Below are 12,831 nucleotides of genomic sequence, written 5' to 3' on the forward strand. Positions count from 1 at the left end.
CCTCTCATGCTGCTGGTGCACTGGTTGGAATATGGACCAGACAGAATAGACTATACAGAATGGTGGTGATGTCTCAGGTGAGAGATTTGTGTGCTTGGGAAAATCGTATTATTCCCCAGATAGTGAAGTCGGGACATCAGCTGTGACAGGCATGAGTTACATATGTGCCGTTGGGAAGATGAACTGTAACGCTATCTGAAGAAGAAAATTAAGATACGACAGAAGATGAGTGCCGGGAAGAAGGGGGGGCGGTCAACTGTGCCCGTGAATTGATGGGTGGTGTGAAATTATTAAATATGTATTTTCTATTCCCTGTTCAAGACAATACAGTTGAAGTTAGAAGTTTACATACACTTAGGTTGGAGTCATTAAAACACGTTTTTCAACCACTTCACAAATGTCTTGTTAACAAACTATAGTTTTGTCAAGTCAGTTAGGACATCTACTTTGTGCATGACACAAGTAATTTTTCCAACAATTGTTTACAGACAGATTATTTTACTTAATTCTCTGTATCACAAAGTCAAAGTATTGGATTGGCCATCACAAAGCCCTGACCTCAATCCTATAGAACATTTGTGGGCAGAACTGAAAAAGCGTGTGCAAGCAAGGAGGCCTACAAACCTGACTCAGTTTCACCAGCTCTGTCAGGAGGATTGGGCCAAAATTCACCCAACTTATTGTGGGAAGCTTGTGGAAGGCTAGCCGAAATGTTTGGCAATGCTACCAAATACTAATTGAGTGTATGTAAACTTCTGACCCACTGGGAATGTGATGAAAGAAATACAAGATGAAATAAATAATTCTGACATTTCACATTCTTAAAATAAATTGGTGATCCTAACTGACCTAAGACAGGGAATGTTTACTCATTAAATGTCAGAAATTGTGAAAAACTGACCTTAAATGTATTTGGCTAAGGTGTATGTAAACTTCTGACTTCAACTGTATGTTTTTTAGGTGTCATGGAACGAGTGATCATTGTTCCAGAGGAGGGATTGTTGGAAATTGACTTTAGTAGTGACTAATGTGTTATGGGTAAGATGGAATTATTTATGTGCGAATGTATTTGTGGCTAGAGGCAAGGTATTGGAGACAGAATGTTTGCATAAGGGTGTTAATTGCAGAGTCTGGCAAGACCGACATCAGTGTATTATGTGGAGTCCCAAAAACCAAGGCATTAACATTATAGGTCACTTCCTGACCATAGTGAGCCCTTATTTTTTATGGTAGAGTAGGTCAGGGCGTGACTGGGGGGTTTTCTAGTTATTATTTTCTATGTGGGGTTCTAGTTTAGTTTTTCTATGTTGGTGTTTGGTATGATTCCCAATTAGAGGCAGCTGGCTATCGTTGTCTCTAATTGGGGATCATATTTAAGTAGCATTTTTCCACCTGCGTTTTATGAGATATTGTTTTGAGTTAGTGTATGTTAGACCTCTTTCTTACGGTTTGTTGTTTGTTTCGTTCTTTCTTTGTTGTTTTGTGCGTTTCTAATAAATAATATGTGGAAATATTATCTCGCTGCAGCTTGGTCTGATAATTATTCCAGCAAACATGACAATAGGGAATTGGGAGAATGGAATGGAATGTGACTAAGGAGATCTGTGTGGCTCATAAATTAAGGAAGGAGGTGGTATACCACTCCTCTGTGTATAATGATATCAGGGAATAGCTTGTTGGAGAGGAAGGACAGCAAACTGTGCACAATATAGAGACTACAAAGTTAAATTGAAAGTCACACATACCCAGATCATGGTGGAAGTAGCAGAGATAGTGTGATCATTTCAGACACCATTGTCAACTTTCAATGATGGGTTCGTCAAAGGTACAATGCTTACGGATGCTATAGTAACAGCATGGAACTGGACTATAGGGCAAATTAGGGGATTTTGAAGCTTTCATCATGGGCAGTGTTAGTAGTAGCAGGGGTTACCTTAGTGGCATTGTTGGGATATCATCTTCTGAGGGCATTGATGTGAAATGTATGTACAGTGCTGAGTTTCCTCAAGATGAGGTAAAGTTGATTAGGGCCACCGCACTTGTATATCGGGTAGCAATGGAGGAGGAAGGAGATGGGGAGCGAAGTGAAAATTACACGGCTTGGGAACACCTCTTGGAACCTGTTATATTTTGTTTTTATTTTTTATTTTCAAGTCTTTTGCTATCACTCTCTTAGGAACCAGAAGGAGAAAAATAAAATACATTATTTATGTAATTTTTCTATTCATGTCACTAAGGGGAATGCAGAATGTTAACATTCTGTCAGAACATGTTCTTGTTAGACATCAGGTATCCTATGGAAAAGAGAAGGTCCACAGTCTGTTACAAGTCAACAGGACAGCCGTGAGTTGGGGAGGAGTGAGGAATTTGGGCTGAGGTCAGGTCAGATGAAGTGAGAAAGAACAGGCATCACCAAAGTCCAGCCTAGCAACCGAGCTGTATTGACTGTCCAGATGTGTAAGGAGGTGGCTCAGCATAGGACGAAGGTTAAATACCAGTGATACTGTAAATACAGTGGGGCAAAAAAGTATTTAGTCAGCCACCAATTGTGCAAGTTCTCCCACTTAAAAAGATGAGGCCTGTAATTTTCATCATAGATACACTTCAACTATGACAGACAAAATTAGAAGAAAGAAAATCCAGAAAATCACATTGTAGGATTTTTAATTTATTTATTTGCAAATTATGGTGGAAAATAAGTATTTGGTCACTTACAAACAAGCAAGATTTCTGGCTCTCGCAGACCTGTAACTTCTTCTTTAAGAGGCCCCTCTGTCCTCCACTCGTTACCTGTATTAATGGAACCTGTTTGAACTTGTTATCAGTATAAAAGACACCCGTCCACAACCTCAAACAGTCACACTCCAAACTCCACTATGGCCAAGACCAAAGAGCTGTCAAAGGACACCAGAAACAAAATTATAGACCTGCATCGGGCTGGGAAGACTGAATCTGCAATAGGTAAGCAGCTTGGTTTGAAGAAATCAACTGTGGGAGCAATTATTAGTAAATGGAAGACATACAAGACCACTGATAATCTCCCTCGATCTGGGGATCCACGTAAGATCTCACCCCGTGGGGTCAAAATTATCACAAGAACATTGAGCAAAAATCCCAGAACCACACGGGGGGACCTAGTGAATGACCTGCAGAGAGCTGGGACCAAAGTAACAAAGCCTACCATCAGTAACACACTACGCCGCCAGGGACTCAAATCCTGCAGTGCCAGACGTGTCCCCCTGCTTAAGCCAGTACATGTCCAGACCCGTCTGAAGTTTGCTAGAGAGCATTTGGATGATCCAGAAGAAGATTGGGAGAATGTCATATGGTCAGATGAAACCAAAATAGAACTTTTTGGTAAAAACTCAACTCGTCGTGTTTGGAGGACAAAGAATGCTGAGTTGCATCCAAAGAACACCATACCTACTGTGAAGCATGGGGATGGAAACATCATGCTTTGGGTCTGTTTTTCTGCAAAGGGACCAGGATGACTGATCCGTGTAAAGGAAAGAATGAATGGGGCCATTCTGGCAAAGATTTCTAGCTGGCAGGCAGACACTGGAATAGTTTGAGTGACAGAGTGAGGTCTTTGCATAGGCACTTTGTTGCGATTTTTGTGGGACTGGGAAAAAAATGCAGCGAACAAAAAATAAAGTTATTTATCGGTTCCCATGCATTTTTAAATAATGGTTCTGTTCTGGAACAGTATAAATCACTTTCATTGCCGCTTCTGATTCTGTTCCTCGAATAATTGTTATTTTCGGTTCTGTTCCATCCCGTTTAAAAGTAGTACATTTTCTTACTATTTCTACTTTAGTGGTGGGTGGCAATGTCCATGCTAAAATGGGTTATGTCCATGAGTCCCCTATTTATCTCTATGGGATAGATACAGCTACATCAGAGATTTGGATATAATGAGGAGATGCCTAACAATGGGATTCGTTGTCCACAGAGCGGAACGGCAGGCTGTCAACAACCGCCTGTTCTCAATGGAGAGTGAGATGCTATGCTACCCTCATGAATATGCATAGACCGTCTCCAATTTCAACAGGGACAACACTGATATAAAGTGTTTTTTCTGGGTTAAGCTGATGGGTGTTAAGGAGCGTGGTTAGGCGGGTCATGTTTCGGAGGCCGTGGGGGGGTTGCAGCGATGAGACAAGATCGAAAACCGGGGAGGAAAAGTGTGTAAATATAACAATAATGCATTTATAACATACATTTTAAGGGCCTATTCTGGATAAAAAAGAATGTGTGCAAAAGAATACATATTTCAAAATATCATGTGAGATATAATTTTACTAGTGATTGGCTTGGAGGAGTGTTTCCTAAAGAGAGGTACTATTTTTTATATTAATAATAATAGTAGTAACATTCACTGTTTGTACGGCACCTTTCATATACTGCTTAAGCACTTTTGAAATATGAATCACACATTTTGTTACAATAATCCTCAAATGTAAATGACAAATAGCCTTCAGACAAAATGTGTTGCAAAGCTCTCACTATTAAAGATTTAGTTTAAGTATAACTGTGACTTGTGTGATAAGTTTGTCTCTCCTCATTTGATAGTAAAGAAATTAACCACCACAACCTCTACCCACACAGAGCAGCTGAAGGGTTTCTCTCCTGTGTGAACCCGCTGGTGAGACTGAAGATACTTAAGACAAATTAAACTTTTTCTGCAGAAAAACAAAATGTTTTACTTGCAATTGTTTACATTTTATAACCTGGAAGAGGTGAGACCAGCACACTGTCGAAAAAAGGAATAAATCCAAAACTGAGCCTTGAATGGAAAATCAAGATGTTTATTAGAACATGGTGCCCAAAAAAATCATAATGCAAGAAAGGTTTAGAAAAACAAACAAAAAACTGGTCATCCTCAGTGTAAATCGTTGGCACACAAAGTTCCTCATCCGTGTCCTAGTCAATGATACCAGTACTGCAATTTAACTAGGGTGCCTAAAACCATAGTAAACATTTCCCAGACAAGAGATATGCATTGTCACATTATTAGTCATCGACCTTCATAACAGCACAAGACTGTTTTACAGAATATTAATTTTCTTTGCTTGGATGCTCCCAAACCTGCAAAAGTTGTTCCAACACTTTGGCCACAGGACTTCCATTATATCAGCAACATGTACAGTTGAAGTCGGAAGTTTACACCTTAGCCAAATACATTTCAACTCAGTTTTTCACAATTCCTGACATTTAATCTTAGTAAAAAGTCCCTGTCTTAGGTCAGTTAGGATAACCACTTTATTTTAAGAATGTAAAATGTCAGAATAACAGTAGAGAGAATGATTTATTTCTCAGCTTGTATTTCTTTCATCACATTCCCAGTCAGTCAAAAGTTTACATACACTCAATTACTATTTGGTAGCATTGCCTTTAAATTGTTTAACTTGGGCCAAACGTTTTGGGTTGCCTTCCACAAGCTTCCCACAATAAGTTGGGTGAATTTTGTCCCATTCCCCATGACAGAGCTGGTGAAACTGAGTCAGGTTTGTAGGCCTCCTTGCTTGCACACGCTTTTTCAATTCTGCCCACAAATGTTCTACAGGAGAGATCCGGGTTTTGTGATGGCCACTCCAATACCCTGACTTTGTTGTCCTTAAGCCATTTTGCCACAATTTTGGAAGTATGCTTGGGGTCATTTTACATTTGGAAGACCCGTTTGCGACCAAGCTTTAACTTCCTGACTGATGTCTTGAGATGTTGCTTCAATATATCCACATAATTGTCCTACCTCATGATGCCATCTATTTTGTGAAGTGCACCAGTCTCTCCTGCAGAAAAGCACCCCCAAAACATGATGCTGCCACTCACTTAAATCTGAACAAAAATGAATCTTTATTATTGTTTAGGCAATCATTTTTCATATGCCATGACTAAATACAGGTTATTTACATTTTTCTACTATTACGTGGGGGACTTTTTATTTCATGACCGGAAGTGCTTACTTAGTGTTGCTGACGAGAGGCTGGTTCTGCATCCTACTGGATGAGTCAAAAAAAAGTCAGCAATATACTGGCCTTTTTCTTACAATTGTTTATTTCACAAAAACACATTTCAGAGGAAATGTTTACAAAAATAACGTGTGCAAGATAATTCATATTTCAAAATGTCATACATGGGCCTTGCGAGATATCATTTTACTAGACTGGTTGGCTTGGAGGAGTGTGTTTCCTAAAGAGAGGTAGTATGTTTTATATTACTACTACTACTACTACTAATAATAATAGTAGTAACAATCACTGTTTGTATTGTTCATATATTTCTTGCAGCACTTTTGAAATAATAAAATGGTACACATTATTAGATACACATACAAAATCTTTTGTTTTAATTCCATTCCTTTTGTTATGACTACTCCTAAACTGTAAATAACAAATAGCCCAATACAGACAAAATGTGTTCAGTCAAAATGTGAAAGTAGAATTATTCACAAATAACTGTGTTCGTGGTATACTCAGTGACAATACAATCTCCAGCACTATAGAGCACCAGAATAGTTTCTCTCTAGGTGAATTCTAAGAATGTGCTTCACAGCAAACCTCTCCCCACACTGTATGTAGTATCCGGTGTGACGAATAAGATTACTTGAGTCCACAAACCACTTTTCACACAGTGGGCTGAGGATGAGTGATAAACAACTTCAATGATAAGAGTTACAAAAACACTAATTCAAAAGTTTATGGAATACTTTTTGGATGATCAACTCCTTCAGTCAAGCCCCCAATTCATTTTTTTGTTCAAGCTGGGCTGGAGCACTTTTGGGTATGCTTTCACTCACTGAAAAGTAGTTGGTAAAATACTTTCTTCTCCATCGTGGACACTGATGTGTCTCTTGAGGTGATTGGCCGATATGAAAGTCTTTTCACACTGTGGGCATCGGAACTGCTTGCATCCTTTATGTATGCTAAGGTGCACTTTGAGTGAGCCTGACTGGGCGAAGCGCTTGCCGCAGTGGCTGCAGCCGTAGCGTCTCTCCCCTGTGTGTACGCTCTGGTGTCGCTTGAGGTTGCTGGAGTCGGAGAAGCGCTTCCCGCACTGCATGCAGCTGAACGGCTTCTCCCCGGTGTGAACCCTAAGGTGTGTCTTGAGGTTCTTCAGACACGCCAAAGTCTTACCACAGAAACTACAAATGAACCGGTTACCTGCTGTGCCGTCTTGGTTGTAATTCACAGCGTCGTTATTATGACTGTCATGGGAGACCCAACCATCCGTCATTACCAAGGCATTGGATCCAGTCTCCATGCCTTTTCGCACAGTCATGTGAGGCTCATCTGAGGGCAACGGCACCCTCTGTCTACTGTCTCTGTAAGCTACAGGTTGTTTGTGCTCAGTTATGGAGCGACTCACCTTGTTCATCGAAAAGGGAAAACTATTCTCTGACTCAGAATTAAGAGGTACAACATCCACATGAGAGTAAGAGCACTCAGGAAGATCAGTCCCAGGACCCTGGGTGCTAAGGGTCCCAAGTTGTCTGGGGGGCTCAAACATCATACAATCAAAGCCTGCATGGTCAAGTATTCCATCACCATCTTCCAATGCTGGGGTTTGAGATCTTTTGTTCACACTCATATTTTCATTTGATTCTGGCATGAGGCTGTTGTCTGTTTCACCACTCACCCATATACAAGAGCTGGCGTTCTCCTGTTTGCTGATTGATTGAGCCGCCTCTGTGTCGATGTTGGAATGCCTTTCTCCTCCAACACAGGGATTTAAAGCTCCTACAACATCAACAACACAGTGTGTGAATCACTGAACTGGATGCTCATGAAGGTAATCAAATACTACACATCAGTCAAAGGATATGAGCAATTTCTGAGAAATGTATTAGTATAAATCTAGTCTATATGAAAGCCAAAAATTGCCATGAAATCTATTGTACTTATAATTAAATCAATTTATGAATTGTACGCAGTACAGTCTAACATTATTGCAATCATTTTACATGACAGTATTCATGTATCATGTTTTTTTCCAAAAGGCATAATGAAGACACTTTTTTAAGCCCGTCTCCCATTTAATTACCGGTACTCAGTCTCTCTCGTTGGTTATGATTGTCCCAGGCTTCTTCCCGCCTCTCCTCTTTGATGGTAGGTGATTTGGGCTTTATTTCATCCAACGCTGCAGGCTGTTGGACACAAGGTTGGGTAAAATCAATTGGGATGCAAGATATAATTAAGCAATAAGGCACGAGGGGGTGTGGTATATGACCAATATACCACGGCTAAAGGCTGTTCTTATGTGCGACGCATCGTGGAGTGCCTGGACACAGCCCTTAGCCGTGGTATATTGGCCATATACCACAAACCCCCGAGGTGCCTTATTGCTATTATAAACTGGTTACCAACGTAATTAGCGCAGTAAAACTAATGTTTTGTTATACCCATGGTATACGGTCTGATATACCATGGCTGTCAGCCAATCAGCATTCAGGGCTGGAACCACACAGTTAAAACTGGGAATAATGCTCTGTACAGTCACAGTCATAAAGACAGCTGAAAAAAAGATATAACACAAGAACACTAACAGATCAGTAAACAGGTAAAACAGGATCACTTGATTACAAAATTACCACTAGCATAGGTGGGCTATATGTCATATTTACATTCAGACCTAGGTTGTGTTGATAACCACTGAAATATTAGGCTGCCCTTTCTGAAACAAGTGTGAACAAATGCTTACCTTTCAATAGGCGGAAATCCCAGGGGGGACGGGGGGACACGACCCCCCCATCCTGGGAAAAATATGAGTTGTCCCCCCCAATATATATCACTGTAAACATGATGTCATTAAGCAGATCAGGCAACAGAGGGCACACAGACAGCAGAGCTGGGGACAGATGGGCAGGGACAGACTGGCAAAGACAGGGAGTCTCAGGTAAGTTTGTTGAGTCTTTGTTTGGCAACATTATGAAAGGTTCTCATTTTTTTTAATTTTTGACTTGTAAAATAGGGACATAATTGGAAAATGCCATGGATACCCCCACTCTCAACTTAAACTGGTGACTGAATTTGTTTAAGGCAATGGTATTGCTGTTGTGATTAATTGTGTAGTTTTGGGTAGCGGTAGTTAGGAGTATGGCAAACACCTTATTTCATTTCTAGGAGATAGACTGTGAGGCAGTGAGGGTGGTGAAAGGGAAAGGGCCAAGGAGAGAGACTTCAGAGGACAGTGTCACAGCCATGGCAGGACCAGGTGGAAATCTTGTTGCCAGCAGCACCAGTATAGGGGACAGTGGCACAGCATTGTCCAGTTACCTCAGTGATGGCACAAAACCATATCAGCCACACCCACAATTTATAGAACCGCAAACTCTTGCCAACAGAGTGTTGACGTTTCAAGAGAGATGGTTTTGCGATTTCCCCTGGCTACATTATAATCAATCAATAAAAGGAGTTTTGTGTTTTCAGTGGAGCCAAGGGTTTTCAAGCCAGCCATCTTTTGGCCAAAGAGCGGATGCTGCCTTCATTAGTGCAGGATTTAGGAACTGGAGAAAAGCCTTTGTAAAATTCACAGCCCATCAAAACTGCCAAACCCACCGCCACTGTGTAACTGTAACAGCACACCAGCTAAATCCAATCAATGTCCAGTTATCCAGCGTGTGGAAATGACTGCCATATCTGCCATCAATTTGTTGGATCCATTGAAACCCTCAAACATATGTTCGGTTGTTTTGTTCAGTAGTGTGTATAGCAGTGGTTCTCAACCTTTTTTGAGTACTGGAACCCCTGCACATTTTGAGGAAAGGCAGGCAAGGTTGAGTGGTCCTCCTCAGGGACCTCCACCCCTCTATATTATATGTAAAGTTGGTGGAATCCTTGTGCTGCTGAATACGTTCATTACACTTTTTTATTTCATGGACCCCTTGACATAACACCAGGGACCCCTAGGGGTCCACCTACCCTGTTTGAGAACCCCTGGTGTATAGTACGATATTTGTTATTTTGTTTAGTAGTTTTTAGTACATGACAGTACACTTACTAATTATTTATTTTATTTTATTTAAAATTGCATACTTTGTGTGACATATTTGTCAATAGCTGTTGTTTGAAGAGTTGAGACACTGACTGAACAATAACTAAGTATTTTTGAAGGATATTTTGGTTGATTTGTTTGGGTTTTTCATTGAACTAGTTATTTTGCTTTTAGAACTGAACTTATTCTGAGTGCTTTGTTATTGTAAAGATGTTGTAATAGACTCAAACCAGTGGCACATATTTAATGACTATATAAATTAATCAGAATAAGTTCAAGAAAAAGGTCTGTTCAGTGCAGAGACCAACTTTGTGATGGTTCTCAATGGAGATTATTTGAGATGAGATCGCATCATGTTCATTGTATTTATGAAACCTGCACCCATACAGTGTACAGGACCATTACCACCTACTGGCCTTGCTTGGTATTGCTGGTTGTAAATACAAATACCTGTATACATACTGGACTGATAAAGAACACTGCTATAACTATTATTATTATTAGTATTATAATGATTTAAACATTTTAACAAGTTGGGACAACCCTTCAGTTAACTACTGTACCTATCAATTATCCAGTAGTAGTAGTAATTATGGTTCCTCAATATACATTTAACATATTACAACGTAGGCTATGTGTTACAGCACTACTTTTGGTGTCCCCCTCAGGAATTGCTCTTGAGAGAATGTCATGTAATTGTCCCCTCCAAAGTTGATATCAGATTTTCGCCCCTGTACCTTTCTCTGTGTGGTAGTCTGTCCAGTATCACCTGAGGACTTTCCGTCCCTAAACAGGCTGGTGACCAACTGGGAATCAACTCCTCTCCGACAATGTACCTCGCCTAAAATTAGCAGACAAGGGAAATTGTTTACATTCACACACAACACATTTTATCAATGGTGTCTTGATAAGTTGGTTTCTAAAATGATGTAACCTATAAATGTAATTAGTATGCGTTCTGTTGGAACCGCCGAATCTTACCGACTGATGTCCTTCTCGATTCCATGCCAAAGTGAGTTCGAGAACGACTGTGCGCGAGGATTGAGCCTCCCATTCCCGCTCTCGGAGTACTCGCACGAGACACTTTCAGCTCCATCATCCGTAGTTTTCTCCTCAACACTTCATTCTCCTTCTGCCCTTGAGATATCTCCAAATGCAGGACCGCATAGCCATTGTCAACAAGCTCGCAGATTTCAGCCACGGCCGCGTTAGCTAAAACCTCCATGATGGAGGCTAGCTGAGTGTGAAAAGCAACGTCATTTGCCATTATTTGACCGAAAATGGCCTTCGAATAAGTAATTGTTAATGGATGTGTAGTGTAGAAGCAAAAGGCTGTTGAAAAGTACAGATAGATGCAGACACCTCGAAATCAAATTTGGTGTAGTTCACTAAAAAGTAAACAGAGGACCACCAGCGTCGGTCGCCTTTTCTTCTTCTTTGAGGAGGTTTAATGGCAGCTGACATCTAATAAATGTTGCATTACCGCCACCTACTAGACTGGAGTACAACTCCCTAATACTTTGCTTGAAAAAAAAAAATGAAAAAAAAAAAAACCTTATCTGCACCACTCACACAAAAAAATCAAATAATAAAAAAGTAACACCACCAAACTCCACTATTTAAATATATTTAGTTCTACCTCACACCCTGTATACCCAAATACCTCTCTGCAGCTGCCAACTCAACCTCAATTTTCTGCGACTTACATTCCATCCCTGCAGTACAGTTGATAACCATTTCAATAAATGCTAAAAATCAAATCTTACTGAAACATATATCAATTGTTGGCCTATCCCTCTGTACTGGTACAGATCTACTACACACACCACTTCTTAACGTATGTCCTCTCAGGATCCCTCCCCCTTGACCCATCTTCCTCTACTTTCTTCACTGCCTCAGCATATGACAACTTCTGCACTACTCTAACCCTGGAAACCTCAACCTGCTTCTCTCGCACGGGACATTTCTGATCCCCAGCCCCATGGGCACCCCGACAATTACCACCTACCACTACTTTCCCCAATTTCTTTATCTTCTTCTTCTTTTAGCTTTATTGGCAGACTACAATCGATACGGTGTATTGCTGCCACCTACTGTACGGGCAGTGAAAACAATATATACAAATCCATAGCAACCATAAGCTTCTCTTTTCAGTACCAGGGTGTTCTTCTTCGTGGGAGAGGCTATACCAAAGATGTTTTATAACTAACCCAAGATAGACCAGGGCCTGTCATTTCTAATGGGAGCAAATCAATTAAATCATAGTGGGCATAACAATAACAAGCAAGGAGGTGGGCAGGTCCAAGCACGAGCGAGTGAGATCCTATTGGCGCGTTCTAGCATTTAATTGTATATTTCTGTTATGGAACGCCTACGATCAATCAATCAAATGTCTTTATAAAGCCCTTTTTACATCAGCCGAAGTCACAAAGTGCTATACAGAAACCCAGCCTAAAACCCCCAAACAGCAAGCAATGTGATGTGCGAGTGTGCAATAACTAAATTCGCCTTTGCACTCCTTAACAACATCATTTTTGGTTTACTTTGGCAAAGGGTAAAGTCTACAAAACGCAGTCCACTCTGTTATAGATTCTAGTTTTGGAAACAGAAAATGTTAGGGAGATCAAATGTTTAATTGATGAGAAAATTAGCAGAATGGCCAAAATCCTTCTTGGCCATGTTCTCCCCCTGCTGGCCACTGTTCCCCCCTGCCGGCCACTATATTTTTTGGTAGTGAGTGGAAATGCCAACTGGATGCTTCACATTTATCTGGTGAAACATCTGTATGGAGCGAGGTACCTGCCAAAAGATTTAACGTACGTATTTTTAGGCTCGTAA

At 40.6% G+C, this 12,831-nt stretch overlaps 1 protein-coding gene across 1 annotated transcript; it reads right to left on the reverse strand.

Annotated features, from left to right (window-relative positions):
• Nucleotides 1-4,792: 4,792 nt before the first annotated feature.
• On the reverse strand, nt 4,793-11,463 carry LOC135512023 (zinc finger protein 616-like). Its single transcript, XM_064933612.1, has 4 exons — nt 10,975-11,463; nt 10,731-10,834; nt 8,044-8,146; nt 4,793-7,739 (listed from the first exon to the last, which is right to left on the reverse strand). The coding sequence occupies exons 1-4, from the start codon at nt 11,258-11,260 to the stop codon at nt 6,796-6,798; spliced, it is 1,437 nt and encodes a 478-aa protein (XP_064789684.1). The 5' UTR covers nt 11,261-11,463; the 3' UTR covers nt 4,793-6,795.
• Nucleotides 11,464-12,831: the final 1,368 nt, after the last annotated feature.

This window comes from Oncorhynchus masou, chromosome 24 (genome assembly GCF_036934945.1).
Source record: "Oncorhynchus masou masou isolate Uvic2021 chromosome 24, UVic_Omas_1.1, whole genome shotgun sequence".
NCBI classification, from domain to species: Eukaryota; Metazoa; Chordata; class Actinopteri; order Salmoniformes; family Salmonidae; genus Oncorhynchus; species Oncorhynchus masou.